We start from the raw sequence: 20,089 nt of genomic DNA on the forward strand, positions 1-20,089 counted from the left end.
GTTATTAGGTGATACATATTATATGTAGAGTTACAATTCGTTGTTTTTTTCATCAGTATAAATTAACTACTCGGCTGATTTTATGTGCAGTGACAAATGGATGAATAATACTTATCCTGCGACTGGCACATTTTCGCCAGTTTTCGGGAAAATATAAACACTTGCTGTTTGCATTATCATATTTTTCACTTAAATCATACTATTTTCAATGATACTCGCGTATTTTAGTTTTGCTAGTCTATATTTTAGAATCGTAATTCTGAAATTTTCGAACTGTCTGAAAGGCCGTCTGGACAACACCATGCAGGTCGACGATGAAATGCGATTAAATGTTGGAGTGAACAACTTGAAAATCAGCGTTATTTCAGACGCATGACTCCAATGAATTCTGTGCTCCTAAATTGGTATATTGTGAAAGTGGCCTCAACTCAAAAAGCGAAACCGAACATGGAAGAAGTTGACCTATTGACAGGTGCTCACTGAACTAGGATAGGATATGTTCGTCTCAAAGCAAAGCTGGTCAGTTTCGTTGAAATCCGATTTAAAATCTGCGAGCTTATTTTTTGGCGCGAATAGTTATATTCAATAACATTCGTTCATACGCGCCTGGGCCGATGAAATCCTATTTATGGTGTGAAACCTATATTATTTTATAATCTCACTATTATATATCCCTGCTTTAAACAAGATTACATATGCATGAGAGTGCTCTTCTCACGCGCGGATACAATTCTGGCGTGTTGCCAAACCATGCTGTTATGTTTACGATGTTATGGGTGTGATGGAAATTTGATCTAGTCATCCCGTTTTGAAAGTCTGGTAAAGTTTAGTTTCGTAGACGTATATTACATTATATCTTCCGTCCTAGTTAGATGAAGACGTGGCGAATTTGGTGAGTGCGATTTTAAGTCATATTGGTCAAATCTAAACCTGAGATACCAAACTACGTCATCGTGAGGTAAGGCACTGTAAGCGAACGCAATTGGCTGGGTGGGGCTATTAGACAATATACAGGCATGATAGAACCAAAGGGGTATTCGAAGGGAATCGCCGCATGCCTTGAAAGGGGAGACCCGTACCAGCCGAGGGATAGTGTTATATTGGCAAGGGACGTTGCGTGATTTTAACATTTTATATTAAGAGTGTTGTAAGCAATGATGATGCGTTTAGAGGTTTGGGTTGTTGGAATTACTTACTGTAGATGGTGAAACATTCACTGGGTGAAATGTGGATTTCATGTTGTTGTATATTCACTAGATTTTGTTTTTTAACGACCTAGAAAGCTGCTCGAACTGATAAATATAAAAATACCAATAGGTAATCATAGTCTTCCATAATTATTCAATATACTAGTAACCAAATTACATTTAAAAATCCGTTGTTCGAAATTGAATGAATACAGACGACTGTGACTATATATTATCATTGTTTATACATTATGCTTTAAAGGGTGGTGGTCATCGCGCTGCGCATGTGCGACATTTGTGTTGATTTTCCCACAATCCAATGCGTTCTTCTAATGCAAATCACAAGTATGAGGTTTGACCTGGGTGCGACTTGTACTTCCTTCGATACCTTAAAATCACTTAAAATAATACACAATTTAAGCCTAGTAACGTCTCAGTGTGTACTTGTTGGTCTGCACAGCAGTCAAAGTCGCCATCTTTGTTCATATGAGACCCATATCTCGCGTATGAGAGGCGCGGCAACTACTGCCCTTTAATTTAGCGTATTTGTCAGCAAGAATAAACCCCAGCTACTAATTAAGCCCTTTGTATTTTGTCTAAATTTTTCCAGAGGATTTATTGTACACAGAGAGGTTATAATTATTGTTTTACATCGGTCAGGGGGTGGCCAATAGAAACTTTGGATAGACAGATATTAGAAAAACTACTAGTATACAGAATTCAGTTTTTTTCTATCACTTAATTTTGGAAGCTATATTTTTGTGAGGCTGATATTGGTACAAATAATTTGTTTTTGTTTTTTTCTGTCAAATGTAGGTGTATTTTATAAATATATTTTTTTTCTGTCTCTTCCTTATACAGACACAGTCTCTTAATCTACCCCCTCCCTATTATGGCCAAACGCTTCTACTTGGAATGTGCTGGGGTTACTGCAGATAGCTGTTTACATCGTTTATATTCGTACGAGGAAAAAAAACTGTTGATCCGATATGTACCAATACATGCGTCACACTGGTTTACAGGGGCCATGAAGTGTGCGTTACCACGATGCAGATACCATCTTAAAGGCGAAACCGGTTTCGCGCCATCAACGACAAGCATTCGTTTCTTACATCGACTTGAGTAGACAATCAACTGACCGTAGCGGGCGCTAAATTGTTTTCGACCAGTTTGTTGTCTATTCGAGCCCGTGTATGTATATTCTACGTCCAAAGAGACAAGATGTAACGCTATATCATTCTTTAAATGCATAGATGATGTGTCGAAAATAAGACAATTGCATACTGGTCGACTTAATAAAAACAGATCACGACCACATTACGGAAAATACACCATTCTTTGAATACTCTAGTGACAGAGCGCTTCTGTGACGTCAAAATGACGTACTTGGGTGTAAGTAATGTCGTTCAAATTGACAACCGTGTTCAGTTGCGAAGTAATTCGTCACCAAGAATTCCGTAAAGTCTCTCTCTCAAACAAATATTCATTGATGACGACTTCAGATAAAAACGAACGGCTTTCGTGTGGCCCATTTACGTCATAGGAGCGCGTTGTCGCCTGAGGGCACTATTTACAGAAAAGGTGTATTGTATTGACTATTTGAAATACATTTGTTGGAACTAAATTTGTACTCACCACAGCGTTAAATCAGTAACAATGGCCCAGGAGATATGTCCCGATAACAAAAATACGAATAGATAAAATAGTACGATCCAATGCACCGTACTGAAATGTTATTATTATACATCTGTCACCGTAACGCCATAAGTTAGAGCGTGCGGTAATTTTGCGGTATTTTACGGAGTATTTCATCCTACCATATAAGGAAATGTGTATTCCAAATATGGAACGATTACGCGCGTAAGTGTCCTCTGATAATAAAAACAAACATGGCTGCCACCAAACTTTGACCGGATTCCACACAAAGAAGTTCGCTGATTCTGTTCTAAACATTTTGGATTTCGGCATTCCCAATAGTGTATACTTGGAGGGAAAAAATAATGTTATTACGAGGATACCTCAAAGTATGCACGAAGACAGTATGCCGGATTTCACTTATCGGTGAAAATAGCGGAATTTAAACTCAGTGATTAATGAATGAGTTCACAGTACATCGTGTATGTTACCGGTTATTTGATATACATTTTTTTTTTTACATTTTCGGGGAAAAAACCTCTCAGATTTATGAACTATTGTAAGTATATTTAAATTTGCACACACACAAAAACATTGTTACTTTTCAGTATACGTGTGAGGTTTGTTTTAAATAATAAAACGTCCCTGGTGTGAAACACGAGGTGGTGTGTTTGTATTTAAAATGATAGCTCGAGTCCATGGACTTTCCGATGTGCTTACCTAAGGGGTTGACCACACAAATCTGGAAGCGGGGATAGTATGAATACTTTCCCTCGGTTAATTTTGTAGATTTTTTTCAAGATGCTTTACTCTTCAAATGTGTGTGGGTCTTTTTTACCATGTGTTAACTGTTTCCATGGTTACCTGTTATTGAACTTTAATGGGTGGGATTGAGAGGGAGGGGTTAAAACATTAACATTGATAGCAAATTTATAAGCCCTCTCCGAGAGTGCCAGGATGCGCGACTTTTTCAGTTGGAGGTAATGCGCAAGACCGTCGTGATCTTTGCGGAGTTGTCAATATAAATATAGGCACACTGTAACAGTACTATATACAATTTCCGATATAGTTTTTTTTTTACCATAGATGTACTAAGAAGTGCTTAGAAGTACATCTTAGTACATCCATGGTTTGACACAATACACATCCACGCCCACCCGTGTTCTGTTTACACGCTGGGGTCGATTTCATCACCTTAGTGATATTCTAGCCCGATTTCTTACATCACTGGTATTGTCAAACTTTAGTTTTATCAATTTTATAATATTCCATCACAATTTTTGGCGAGTATTTCTTGCCATGCACACTGCGAATCAAAGTAAATACGCCTCGCGGGTATAACCAACTATAATTATACACTGTAAGGCGGTCACGGTGGCGCATTTACATGTTTGTACCTCAACGATAGCCCTGAAAAAAACACACGCTGTAACGACGTTGCAGGTGACACATGTGTGTTGGCGTTTCATTCGATCATCATCCGTAGATTTCCCATTAAAAATAAAATCCCGTGTTTTGTTCAATGTTAACTTTATAATCGGATTTGGTTGTGGTATTATCTCGTCGACCTTTCGGGACAAATGAAGGATAGACCACATGCGCCCAAATTGAAGATAGGACGGCCATAATCGCACGTATTATTTGTAAATAATAAAACCTAATTTAATTGTATATTTAGCATTGTTCGCAGTCTATCGACTATATTGTTAATGAAACAGACTTCACACTACTACGTCAAAGAAATTAACGTGATAATAATTTGAAACTATATAAAAAATGTCCGATAGTAGATCAAATTACTGTTTTTTTAGTTTACTGATAAGGAGCCGGCGAGCGCGGTTAATCAAGCTTGGGTGCATGTACCACAATGAAGCTAAATTTATATTTTTTGTAGTGGTTTGTGGTATTACTGATGTGATTTCACCATGGACCTTCTCTTTTTAAGGACTACGGTCTTACTGAATCAGAATATGTAGCTTACATTTTTGAAGTGAGAAATTCGGAACTGGCTAGCTGGCCAGTCGATGTTTAGTTCTGGATCCGTGATAATTCAAGGTGGGAATGCTACAACTTTGTCCTTGCTGATTTACCATTGGCATGACCACTGTGTTTCACCCAAGTATTCAACCTCCCGATATGCCAGGACAATTAGTATGGTAGTACTCGTTCATTTCAGCAATCCAACCTAGGTAAAATGTGAAATCTCAATAAATTGAATTGGGTTGAAATTGTTGTAAAATATGTGTATTTAGTGGTATTTATAGAACCTGTAATTGATTTTAAAACTAAGTCTTAACCGGAACCCGTTTGTCAAACACTCACTGAGATTTCCGGCGGCTTTACAATATGGTTTAGAACGATTTTAATTCCGGTGTCACCTGGAATGATTCCAAGGGTTTCAGACTATCCTAACCCCCAAGGGAGCATATACAGATACTCATTGAACCGGACGTTGCTTACAGAGCAGTGTGTTACTATAAAATGTTAACTAACGTTTGTATAAATTTTCGGATTTACACAACAACAACAACAACAAAAATAAAAAAGTTCGACAATAATTGCGGTCTTTCGATTCAGATTCAGATTCAGATTCAATATTTAGATAATAGTGTTCCAATAAACAATGTGACACTTTCATATGAAATTACATATATGCGCAGTAACATGCTCAGTAGTTCAAAAAATCAAATTTGGCCAGAAACTAATGAAGATTGAAATAAAAGTAGCCGGTGTACTGTCAGCATATTATTTATTCACCGAGTTTTAATTTCAGCTGATTCGCTGATAAACTAAATTAAAACTACGTGAACATGTTGTACAATTACATTAGCCCATTTTTCACTGTACTATAATTAGAAATATCAAAATAATTAATATAAATACTAGTGAACAATAATGATTTTACCCTATATCCAATGACGTCACGATTGAACGCATTAATGTCTTTAGTTTATATGACGTCATCACTGAGTGCATTAATACTTTCACAGTTTATCCAATGACGACATCACCGAGTACGTTAATACTTCTACAGTTTATCACCGACATCACTATGTACGGTACAAAGCAAATCTCTAGAAGGTGCGAACCATTCTTCTAAACCATTGAACGCCCTAAAAATGATGAAATTGCTGAGGATGGTACACAGATTTTAGTAAAATCTTTTATCGATTTTCCACACGAGTCAAATTTAGATTTAATCCAGTGCATAGTATCTAGTCACATCACAACTATCAGTTAATTATTGATAAAATGTGAGATAATAATTTAGAAATGTTCTAATATCTTGGCCAGCTTCCAAATTAGAAGCAACAGTGCACGTAACAATGAGACAGCGGCCTTGAGAACAATGGAATTGCTATTAAAAATATATGTAAAAGTTGTAGTGTTTATTGCGACTGTACACGGCGTGGGACCGCGACCAACCACCATGGGCTCCGACCATTTACGTTCGGCTGTGTGTGCGGTTGTGAAATAATTATAACGGAGAACAATCGATTTAGTTATTTGACGATATACATGATGCATATCGACCGCCTCTTATCTAGACGCATTATTAAAGACTGATTTCCGACCACAGGTGTCACCGTTTGCAGAAAGTAATCACAGCTTAATAACTCGGCTCTGGCAAATTTGATAGAGTGGAGTGTGGTTTACTTTTTGTTCTGCGCACTGTATTTTTATTTGCGTCTCGTTATTTAGGCCAGATTATCTGCGGTTAACCCTTATAGAATTTCGAGGTAATTTATGGAAACGTATAATAACACGTGACGCGACAGCTCTTGTGTATGCCCGAGGCAAAGGGCGAATCAATGAAACCACAGTGCGAACGTCATCACGATTTTACATGAGCGGTGTGATTAAGTTCGATAAGGCATGATCGAAATATGATCCGCCTCCACCAATGACAAGCTAGACAACGAAACACGCCTGTAGGCAGTAACACCTCCCAATAGTAAATATATGGATGTATATTTCTTTTCATTTAACTTATAGAGTTTATAATTAAGCGTTCAACGATATGCTTCGCAAAGACCACGAGTATATTTAAATAACGTGCCCAGCCCACGAGCAATGATCGACAGAGATAAGCACCAGTTTTTAAGGGTTGAACTAAAAGGTCGCCCTCTTGCGATTGATAGAAACATGATCATGAACCAAGAAACTTTTAATATCGAATACTTGTATTTGATAAACTTCTGCGTTCGCAAAAAAGGTGTTTAGAGAGTACCGATCAGAAAGCAGCTTGCTTGCTTGCTGACAGTTGTTTTTCGTCGTATAAAATTCTTCTTTGTGTATATATACTATATATACGTTCAAAGTACCTATTTGACCGTCGTATAAATATGATATGTTGTTTATTTGTTTGTTATTTATTTATTACGCAGATCAACAGGCAAAGAACTAAACCAGCAATAGTGTGAACCAGGCAAGTGGGAGAGTGCCACAGTCTTACTAGATGTCATTCTCCAAACCAGAAAAGGTGTGAACCAGACAAGTGGAACAGCGCAACAGTTCTACTGGACATCATTCTCCAAACCAGAGATGGTGTGAACCAGACAAGTGGAACAGCGCAACAGTCCTACTAGATGTCATTCTCCCAACCAGAGATGGTGTGAACCAGACAAGTGGAACAACGCATATCCTAATAAACATTTTCTTCCTAACCAGAGATGGTGTGAACCAGACAAGTGGAACAGCGCAACAGTGCTAAAGAACATTTTTCTTCCAACCAGAGATGGTGTGAACCAGACAAGTGGAACAGCGCAACAGTTCTACTTAACATCATTCTCCCAACCAGAGATGGTGTGAACCAGACAAGAGGGACAGCGCAACAGTTCTACTTAACATCATTCTCCCAACCAGAGATGGTGTGAACCAGACAAGTGGAACAGCGCAACAGTGCTAAAGAACATTTTTCTTCCAACCAGAGATGGTGTGAACCAGACAAGTGGAACAGCACAACAGTTCTACTTAACATCATTCCTCCAACTAGAGATGGTGTGAACCAGGCAAGTGGGACAGCGCCACAGTCCTACTTGACATCATTCTCCCAACCGGAGATAGTGTGAACCAGACAAGTGCGACAGCGCCATAGTACTACTGGACATTATTCTCCAAACCAGAGATGGTGTAAACCAGACAAGTGGAACAGCGCAACAGTATTACTAGATGTCATTCTCCAAACCAGAGATGGTGTGAACCAGACAAGTGGAACAGCGCAACAGTCCTAATGAACATTTTTCTTCTAACTAGAGATGGTGTGAACCAGACAAGTAGAACAGCGCCATAGTCCTACTCGACATTATTCTCCAAACCAGAGATACTGTGAACCAGACAAGTGGAACAGCGCAACAGTCCTAATGAACATTTTTCTCCCAACCTGAGATGGTCTGAACCAGACAAGTAGAACAGGGCAACAGTCATACTGACACCATTCTTCCAACTAGAGATGGTGTGAACCAGACAGGTGGAAGAGCGCAACAATTCCAATGAACATTTTTCTCCCAACCAGAGATGGTGTGAACCAGGCAAGTGGAACAGCGCAACAATTCTACTGGACATCATTCTCCAAACCAGAGATGTTGTAAACCAGACAAGTGGGACAGCGACACAGTCCTACTGGAAATCATTCTCCCAATCAGAGATGGTGTGAACCAGACAAGTGGAACAGCGCAACAGTCCTACTGGAAATCATTCTACCAACCAGAGATGGTGTGAACCAGACAAGTAGAACAGTGCAACAGTCCTGATGAACATTTTTCTTCCAACCAGATATGGTGTGAATCAGACAAGTGGAACAGCGCAACAGTCCTACTGGACATTATTCTCCAAACCAGATATAGTGTGAACCAAATAAGTGGAACAGTGCAACAGTCCTACTGGAAATCATTCTCCCAACCAGAGATGGTGTGAACCAGACAAGTAGAACAGCGCAACAGTCCTACTAAACAGAGATGGTGTAAACCAGACAAGTGGGACAGCGACACAGTCTTACTGGAACACATTCTCCCAATCAGAGATGGTGTGAACCAGACAAGTGGAACAGCGCAACAGTCCTACTGGAAATCATTCTACCAACCAGAGATGGTGTGAACCAGACAAGTGGAACAGCGCAACAGTCCTACTGGAAATCGTTCCCCCAATCAGAGATGGTGTGAACCAGACAAGTAGAACAGTGCAATAGTCCTGATTAACATTTTTCTTCCAACCAGATATGGTGTGAACCAGACAAGTGGAACAGCGCAACAGTCCTACTGGACATTATTCTCCAAACCAGATATAGTGTGAACCAAATAAGTGAAACAGTGCAACAGTCCTACTGGAAATCATTCTCCCAACCAGAGATGGTGTGAACCAGACAAGTAGAACAGCGCAACAGTCCTAATGAACATTTTTCTTCCAACCAGAGATGGTGTGAACCAGACAAGTAAAACAGCGCAACAGTCCTACTGGACATTATTCTCCAAACCAGAGATAGTGTGAACCAGATAAGTGGAACAGCGCAACAGTACTATTGGACATCAATCTCCCAACCAGAGATAGTGTGAACCATACAAGTGGGACAGCGCCACAGTCCTACTTGACATCATTCTCCCAACCGGAGATAGTGTGAACCAGACAAGTGGGACAGCGCCATAGTACTACTGGACATTATTCTCCAAACCAGAGATGGTGTGAACCAGACAAGTGGGACAGCAACACAGTCCTACTGGACATCATTCTCCCAACCAGAGATGATGTGAACCAGACAAGTAGAACAGCGCAACAGTCCCACTGAACACCATTCTCCCAACTAGAGATGGTGTGACCCAGACAAGTGGGGCAGCGCCACAGTCCTACTGGACACCATTCCTCCAACTAGAGATGATGTGATCCAGACAAGTGGGGCAGCGCCACAGTCCAACTGGACACCATTCTTCCAACCAGAGATGTTGTGAACCAGACAAGTGGAACAGCGCAAGAGTCCTAATGAACATTTGTCTCCCAACCAGAGATGGTCTGAACCAGACAAGTGGAACAGCGCAACAGTCCTACTGACACCATTCTTCCAACTAGAGATGGTGTGAACCAGACAAGTGGAACAGCGCAACAATTCCAATGAACATTTTTCTCCCAACCAGAGATGGTGTGAACCAGGCAAGTGGAACAGCGCAACAGTTCTACTGGACATCATTCTCCAAACCAGAGATGGTGTGACCCAGACAAGTGGGGCAGCGCCACAGTCCAACTGGACACCATTCTTCCAACTAGAGATGGTGTGACCCAGACAAGTGGGACAGTGCCACAGTCCAACTGGACACCATTTACCAAACCAGAGATGGTGTGAACCAGGCAAGTGGGACAGCGCCACAGTCCTACTGGACACCATTCTTCCAACCAGAGATGGTGTGACCCTAGCAAGTGGGACAGTGCCACAGTCCTACTGGACACCATTTACCAAACCAGAGATGTGTGCCCTATAAGTACCCTATGCCATTCTTACACATAAAGATGGTATGAGCCAGACTAAGTTGGACAGCGCCACAGGACTCCATTCTCCATAATAGCATATTCACAACATATTATACAATGTATATGTTGCACCCAAATTGACATATTTTACATTGTATATGTTGCATCCAAATACACAACATATTTTACAATGTATATGTTGCACCCAAATACACAACATATTTTACAATGTATATGTTGCACCCAAATACACAACACATTTTACAATGTATATGTTGCACCCAAATACACAGCATATTTTACAATGTATATGTTGTACCCAAATACACAACATATTTTACAATGTATATGTTGCATCCAAATACACAACATATTTTACAATGTATATGTTGCACCCAAATACACAACATATTTTACAATGTATATGTTGCACCCAAATACACAACATATTTTACAATGTATATGTTGCACCCAAATACACAACATATTTTACAATGTATATGTTGCACCCAAATACACAACATATTTTACAATGTATATGTTGCACTCAAATACACAACACATTTTACAATGTATATGTTGTACCCAAATACACAATATATTTTACAATGTATATGTTGTACCCAAATACACAATATATTTTACAATGTATATGTTGCACTCAAATACACAACATATTTTACAATGTATATGTTGCACCCAAATACACAACATATTTTACAATGTATATGTTGTACCCAAATACACAATATATTTTACAATGTATATGTTGCACCCAAATACACAACATATTTTACAATGTATATGTTGTACCCAAATACACAAAATATTTTACAATGTATATGTTGCACCCAAATACACAACAAATTTTACAATGTATATGTTGCACCCAAATACACAACATATTTTACAATGTATATGTTGCACCCAAATACACAACATATTTTACAATGTATATGTTGCACCCAAATACACAACATATTTTACAATGTATATGTTGCACCCAATACACAACATATTTTACAATGTATATGTTGCACCCAAATACACAACATATTTTACAATGTATATGTTGCACCCAAATACACAACACATTTTACAATGTATATGTTGCACCCAAATACACAGCATATTTTACAATGTATATGTTGTACCCAAATACACAACATATTTTACAATGTATATGTTGCATCCAAATACACAACATATTTTACAATGTATATGTTGCACCCAAATACACAACATATTTTACAATGTATATGTTGCACCCAAATACACAACATATTTTACAATGTATATGTTGCACCCAACTACACAACATATTTTACAATGTATATGTTGCACCCAAATACACAACATATTTTACAATGTATATGTTGCACCCAAATACACAACACATTTTACAATGTATATGTTGCACCCAAATACACAGCATATTTTACAATGTATATGTTGTACCCAAATACACAACATATTTTACAATGTATATGTTGTACCCAAATACACAATATATTTTACAATGTATATGTTGTACCCAAATACACAATATATTTTACAATGTATATGTTGCACCCAAATACACAACATATTTTACAATGTATATGTTGCACCCAAATACACAACACATTTTACAATGTATATGTTGCACCCAAATACACAGCATATTTTACAATGTATATGTTGTACCCAAATACACAACATATTTTACAATGTATATGTTGCATCCAAATACACAACATATTTTACAATGTATATGTTGCACCCAAATACACAACATATTTTACAATGTATATGTTGCACCCAAATACACAACATATTTTACAATGTATATGTTGCACCCAAATACACAACATATTTTACAATGTATATGTTGCACCCAAATACACAACATATTTTACAATGTATATGTTGCACTCAAATACACAACACATTTTACAATGTATATGTTGTACCCAAATACACAATATATTTTACAATGTATATGTTGTACCCAAATACACAATATATTTTACAATGTATATGTTGCACTCAAATACACAACATATTTTACAATGTATATGTTGCACCCAAATACACAACATATTTTACAATGTATATGTTGTACCCAAATACACAATATATTTTACAATGTATATGTTGCACCCAAATACACAACATATTTTACAATGTATATGTTGTACCCAAATACACAAAATATTTTACAATGTATATGTTGCACCCAAATACACAACAAATTTTACAATGTATATGTTGCACCCAAATACACAACATATTTTACAATGTATATGTTGCACCCAAATACACAACATATTTTACAATGTATATGTTGCACCCAAATACACAACATATTTTACAATGTATATGTTGCACCCAATACACAACATATTTTACAATGTATATGTTGCACCCAAATACACAACATATTTTACAATGTATATGTTGCACCCAAATACACAACACATTTTACAATGTATATGTTGCACCCAAATACACAGCATATTTTACAATATATATGTTGTACCCAAATACACAACATATTTTACAATGTATATGTTGCATCCAAATACACAACATATTTTACAATGTATATGTTGCACCCAAATACACAACATATTTTACAATGTATATGTTGCACCCAAATACACAACATATTTTACAATGTATATGTTGCACCCAAATACACAACATATTTTACAATGTATATGTTGCACCCAAATACACAACATATTTTACAATGTATATGTTGCACCCAAATACACAACACATTTTACAATGTATATGTTGCACCCAAATACACAGCATATTTTACAATGTATATGTTGTACCCAAATACACAACATATTTTACAATGTATATGTTGTACCCAAATACACAATATATTTTACAATGTATATGTTGTACCCAAATACACAATATATTTTACAATGTATATGTTGCACTCAAATACACAACATATTTTACAATGTATATGTTGCACCCAATACACAACATATTTTACAATGTATATGTTGCACCCAATACACAGCATATTTTACAATGTATATGTTGTACCCAAATACACAACATATTTTACAATGTATATGTTGCACCCAATACACAACATATTTTACAATGTATATGTTGTACCCAAATACACAATATATTTTACAATGTATATGTTGCACCCAAATACACAACAAATTTTACAATGTATATGTTGCACCCAAATACACAACATATTTTACAATGTATATGTTGCACCCAAATACACAACATATTTTACAATGTATATGTTGCACCCAATACACAGCATATTTTACAATGTATATGTTGCACCCAAATACACAACATATTTTACAATGTATATGTTGCACCAAAATACACAACATATTTTACAATGTATATGTTGCACCCAATACACAACATATTTTACAATGTATATGTTGCACCCAATACACAACATATTTTACAATGTATATGTTGCACCCAAATACACAATATATTTTACAATGTATATGTTGCACCCAAATACGCAACATATTTTACAATGTATATGTTCCACCCAAATACGCAACATATTTTACAATGCATATGTTGCATCCAAATACACATATTTTACAATGTATATGTTGCATCCAAATACACAACATATTTTACAATGTATATGTTGCACCCAAATACACAACATATTTTACAATGTATATGTTGCACCCAATACACAACACATTTTACAATGTATATGTTGTACCCAAATACACAATATATTTTACAATGTATATGTTGCACCCAATACACAACATATTTTACAATGTATATGTTGTACCCAAATACACAACATATTTTACAATGTATATGTTACACCCAATGCACAACATATTTTACAATGTATATGTTGCACCCAATACACAACATATTTTACAATGTATATGTTGCACCCAAATACACAACATATTTTACAATGTATATGTTGCACCCAAATACACAACATATTTTACAATGTATATGTTGCATCCAAATACACATATTTTACAATGTATATGTTGCACCCAAATACACAACATATTTTACAATGTATATGTTGCACCCAAATACACAACATATTTTACAATGTATATGTTGCACCCAATACACAACATATTTTACAATGTATATGTTGCACCCAATGCACAACATATTTTACAATGTATATGTTGCACCCAATACACAACATATTTTACAATGTATATGTTGCACCCAATACACAACATATTTTACAATGTATATGTTGCACCCAATACACAACATATTTTACAATGTATATGTTGCACCCAAATACACAACATATTTTACAATGTATATGTTGCTCCCAAATACACAACATATTTTACAATGTATATGTTGTACCCAATACACAACATATTTTACAATGTATATGTTGCACCCAATACACAACATATTTTACAATGTATATGTTGCACCCAATACACAACATATTTTACAATGTATATGTTGCACCCAATACACAACATATTTTACAATGTATATGTTCCACCCAAATACGCAACATATTTTACAATGTATATGTTGCACCCAATACACAACATATTTTACAATGTATATGTTGCACTCAAATACACAACATATTTTACAATGTATATGTTGCACCCAAATACACAACATATTTTACAATGTATATGTTGCACCCAATACACAACATATTTTACAATGTATATGTTGTACCCAAATACACAACATATTTTACAATGTATATGTTGCACCCAAATACACAACATATTTTACAATGTATATGTTCCACCCAAATACGCAACATATTTTACAATGCATATGTTGCATCCAAATACACATATTTTACAATGTATATGTTGCACCCAATACACAACATATTTTACAATGTATATGTTCCACCCAAATACACAACATATTTTACAATGCATATGTTGCATCCAAATACACAACATACCGGTATTTTACAATGTATATGTTGCACCCAAATACACAACATATTTTACAATGTATATGTTGCACTCAAATACACAACATATTTACATACATTGTATACACACCCGAATCAAACACACAGTGCCGCGACTATGACACATTAATACACAAATCACCCAAGAAAAAATATTCACTATCAAAACACAAAGAAAAAATCAGAGGCATTAAATACTTTCATTGAAAATTGGTAACCGTCTATTTGACATTAAAATCCTCTACAGACTCATTAACATACAGTGATTACAGTGGGGGGAAAAATTGTCCTGGAACAAGCCCGGACCAAATATTTGTTTTCCAGCCCTCCATTATTTTTTTACATAAAATAATAAATACAAATGCTATAAAAAACTCTTTAAAATGCACCAGATACAGCAATTTATTTTACCTATTCTAAAATTTCATTTGGCTACATAGATTTTTTTCGTTCTTTTTTTTTTTTGGTTATTTATGTTTTCATAGAGAGTGGGTAACCTATGTGCTCCAAAATAAACTGTGCATGTATCTCCAAAATACATCACCTCCATCTCTTATAATTATGGAGAATGAAAAATATACATATAATTTTTTCTCCATTTCTTGGAAATGCAGTTATTTTCTCCATAGACTTTTGAACATTTTCTCCTAAAATATTGCTTTTTCCAGGCTTTGTGCAAAATATATAAGAACAAATGAAGTTGGCCACAATCACTGTCTCAAATTAAAAGACAAGCAATTCTTGTTACAATTACGTTAGTATAATAGTAAGTTGAGGCTGAATTTGTACATGATTCACTGGCACAAATAAGACACAAACAAATGAACAAACAAGATGGCCGACACAAGCACCTGCCCTAGTTACTAGGCAACTACCATATAGGCACTACAGTGGTTTCAGAGACAAACACATTTCAACTAACCACCCCCCCCCCCTCAAACAAATTTGTGATACACAATTTCAAGTTTTCCCAAAATATTTGGCAAAAAGCTGTTTCTTTTTTCCCTTTCTTAAATTGGGATATTTCAAGATCAGCCTTAAAAGTCTACATCACTAAAACAGTTGTGATATTAATTAAATATGGTTTCTTCAAACTGTTAATACTGTGTGCATGCATTAGGGGAAATGAACGACACAAAGTTAAAAATCATTGGGTTATACAAGATTAAAAATCCATCTTTGTTTGTTTTTTTCAAATAAGCCCAAGACTCCGTGCAAGAATATTAAAATTGCGAGAAAAAAAATTATTTACAATAAATGTACTCTTGAAGTGCAATAATAATATGGTATCCCTGACAGCCCTATGCAATATGGAATGGTCCGCCCCAACCATTGAACCAGGCCTGCATGTCAGAGTCAAAATGTGAAAAAAAAAACAATTTTGGGATGATTCATGGTTTTGAATACATCAAAAGTACATAAAAAAATTAACATCTTGTCATAAAAATACAACATTGGCATAAACTGTCATATAGCCTTAACACTGCAAGCTTTTGGTCACCAACCTAGGGAGTGTTTTACACATCATCACTGAGATAAGAGGCATTAGACAATTACTAGATATATGCAGTGAGTCACGGAAAAATACGCTGAAACTGATCTGGGTATGGGTATGTTATACACGACACAGTTTCAACCTCACTGTAACAAGGTATCACAATCGTGTCCAATAAGAGGAGCAATTTCTCAGACAAGCTGGACCCCATAATGCATCATTTTCAGTGTACAGACATCAAGCATGTTTATTTCACAGTGTTGACACAAATTCTCTATCGACACGGCAATAGAAAGAGAGTAGCTAAATATATTGTAAATTAAGAAAATATATTCTACAGCGAATTTTTAAAGAGCAGAAATTAATTATAAACGGCAATTTTAACAGATAATGAAATTAACTTGTCATGATTGAAATATAAAGCCTGTTGTGCGCATAAATTTGTTCACAATTCAATGCCAATGTCAAATTTCACATCTGATCGATTTGAAGAACTCCAATTGTATAGTATTTTTTTTTTTGAATTGCTGTATAAATACAAGTCAAGTTCAATGATCAGTTTGAACAATACCAGTGAGTTAGGTAGGACTATATCCAAAACCCCCTAGTTTACAGGTGATTCTTAACAAAGAGTGTGATAGTGTTGCTTTCTTTAAGCTACCTCAATGCATTATGGGTAAAAATGATCTGAGTTGAATAATGGCAAACCAAAAAATATCCCACATATTTTTTTCACCATGATAAGTATAAGCTTGCATTGCTACATTTTGCTGACAAACATGTTTCATAGCAACCAAAGAACTTGAAACAGCCGCAGCATAATTTTATTGCGAGTACAAGCATGTTGCCTCTTATTTCAACATGTTTTTGGGTTTTTTCAGCTAAATTGTTGACATGAGGAACTGACAGAGAATGGCAGAATTGATGAAAAAGCTATATAATCAATAAGAGTAGCAATATCGATGAGAGTGGTTATAGGATTGGATCAGATTGTAGAGAAATTGGATGGTTCCATGATGACCTTTACAGCAGACATTGAACTTTACAAAGGAAATGATGCACTATTAAAATCCAGAAATAAATAAAAAGGTTCTGGTCAATTAATTTTATCAAAAAATCATGTGGGAACATGTTTTTTCATTTAAATTTTAAAATTATGCTTTATTTTGATTTTTCATAAAAATTAGATTTTGCTTTTGTTTCTAATTTCAGATTCTTGATGAGCACAATGAGCAGAAACAAGAATAACTATTTTCTGAGCAAAATAATATTTTCTTATTATTATTATTGATTTCCGTGAAAACATGCACAAAAAACTGGAGTGGCAACACTTTAACATTTAGGCAACATTCATCAATTTGTTTTGGTCCAAATTTAGAAGATTTTCCCGGCCCTGCAACTTCAAAATTGTTTTTTTTTTTTTTTACTTTCTTTTACGCTAAAAAACATGGGAAAAAAAAAACTGCAAAAAATGGAATACCATGATTGTCTATTTTCATTTTTAAAAATGCACATACTATTTGTTAAAAATTGATCTGTGATGAGAAAATCACTGTGTGGATAAAACGATATGCCAAAATACACTACAAGCCTTAAGATTTCAGTTAAAAACAAACAGGCACAAACAAATTAAAAGTCTTCAATTGTTCCCGGAATATAATTGGTCAGTGATTGTCATGTGATTGGTTATGAAGTTTTAAAAATAAAATAAAATATCTTCTACATCTTTTTAGGTAAATTGTACTCTTCAGCTTTGCAGCCAAATTGGCAATTGTGAGTTTTTAAGGAAGCCCAGAATAACAAGTCCACTGGGCAAGCCCATTCACTCCCTCCCCCAACTTGTACTGAGTGATGATATTGAAACATCAGTTGCCTCCCTTGCATGTGTTACTTCATAAGGTCACCATTGGTAGGTCATGTGAGCGTATGTGATATCCTTTCCTTGAAATGTTTCTTGGATCTGGATTGCATCGTTTTTGGCAGTTATATTCAGATTTCTTGTTACTTCACGGCAATTTACTAAAATTCACAACAGAAATTTACAATAAGTGTGACAATAAATGTGACAATAAGTAGCATAGTTGGTTGATTCAGACAATAGTCAAGAAGACAAAAATACTGCAAACTTGTAAAATTTGATGATCTAAAGGCGTTTGTGAAGATGAAAGTCCACAAAAGTGATTTCATTTTAAGGCAGTTTTAGCCAAATTCACTACTGAGCATGTTACTGCACATGAATGCAATGCATTATGGGAGAGAGCATTTAATACATCATAACCAAATATGGAAATCAAAATACCAAATATGGTATACAAATGAATTAACTCTTTCACCATATATGGAAGTTGTGAGCAAACCTACCTGAGTATTTCATATTCTTGTCTAAACATGCTTATTTCATCTGCAAGTCTGTTGTTGCAATTCTTGAGGGATTCTATCTCTTCCGCGCACTGAAAAATAACAACGAACACTTTTATTTTAGAACTAATATCGGAATCAACCATCCATAAAATATACATCAAAGAGACAAAAATATTTATAACCCCCCTTATGAAACTTCTATTTTTATAAATAATTTTTTTTACAGATGAGAGAAATTATTATTATGTGAACGTGCGAGTACATGGATTATGACTGCACAATTTGTATACGGCTTGCACACACATATATGTACGCTTCTTTAGCAAAACTGTACGAGCCATCAATTACAATAACACATCTCATTCTACGGTTGAGAACATTTCGAAATAATAGACACTGTGATTTGCATATTGTGTCAGCCAAGAACCAATAATAATCTACATAAACTCAGACTGTGTAACCGACGTATTTAGAATGCTAGAACATGCATTTGATGAGAAGCGCTTAACTGATGCTAGATAACGTGTGTTACGGCAAGATAATAAATAGCCAAGGTGTTAATGCAGGTTTTGCAAGTTACCGTGAGGCAATCAAACGCTCTAAAATTAACGCAATGAAAAGCTCATATAATTCACACAAAGGTATGGGCAGCCTTAATGTACTAAAACACTTAAATTTAAAATTAAGCACATTTTCCCCTTCAAACAAATCCTAGTTTTATAGTTATATTTCATAAAAATACTGAAACATTCTCATCAAGTTTCAGGCAGTGTTTCCGGAGAAATTTATAGTGTACAGACGGGGGTAAAAAAATCTAACTGTTACTGTTTTATTGCCGGGAATCAAGTATCTGTCATCAAAACAGAGTTTGGAGGCACAGATTTTTTATTTGCCACTTCCAGAAATAGAACGAGAATTTACAGTTTTGGCCGCAAAAATGTGACAATTATGGCACTATTCAAGACAAAAAGTGCAATAAAGTACGACTTATTCAGCTTTATGAGA

General features: G+C 35.6%; 1 protein-coding gene, 1 long non-coding RNA gene and 1 other non-coding gene across 4 annotated transcripts in view; 2 read left to right on the plus strand and 1 right to left on the minus strand.

The window, feature by feature from the left end:
* Window positions 1-855: 855 nt before the first annotated feature.
* LOC146733773 (uncharacterized) lies at window positions 856-2,502 on the plus strand. The gene is made up of 2 exons (XR_014926713.1): window positions 856-892; window positions 2,049-2,502. It is a non-coding gene; the product is annotated as an uncharacterized LOC146733773 (long non-coding RNA).
* Window positions 2,292-2,391, plus strand: Mir4823 (microRNA mir-4823). Its single transcript, NR_038780.1, has one exon. It is a non-coding gene; the product is annotated as a microRNA mir-4823 (primary transcript).
* Window positions 2,503-15,426: 12,924 nt separating the features above from the next.
* LOC100375657 (uncharacterized) overlaps window positions 15,427-20,089 on the minus strand; it is a 74,948-nt gene continuing 70,285 nt past the window's right edge. For both annotated transcript variants that reach the window (XM_085491246.1, XM_002731292.4), the window contains 2 exons: window positions 19,085-19,173; window positions 15,427-18,742 (listed from right to left, as the gene is read on the minus strand). In XM_085491246.1, coding sequence (XP_085347372.1) covers window positions 19,121-19,173 — 53 coding nt within the window. In that variant the 3' untranslated portion in view covers window positions 15,427-18,742; window positions 19,085-19,120. The remainder of the gene's footprint in view (window positions 18,743-19,084; window positions 19,174-20,089) is intronic.

The sequence above is a fragment of the Saccoglossus kowalevskii genome, chromosome 16 (assembly GCF_978046115.1).
Source record: "Saccoglossus kowalevskii chromosome 16, keSacKowa6.1, whole genome shotgun sequence".
Taxonomy (NCBI): domain Eukaryota; kingdom Metazoa; phylum Hemichordata; class Enteropneusta; family Harrimaniidae; genus Saccoglossus; species Saccoglossus kowalevskii.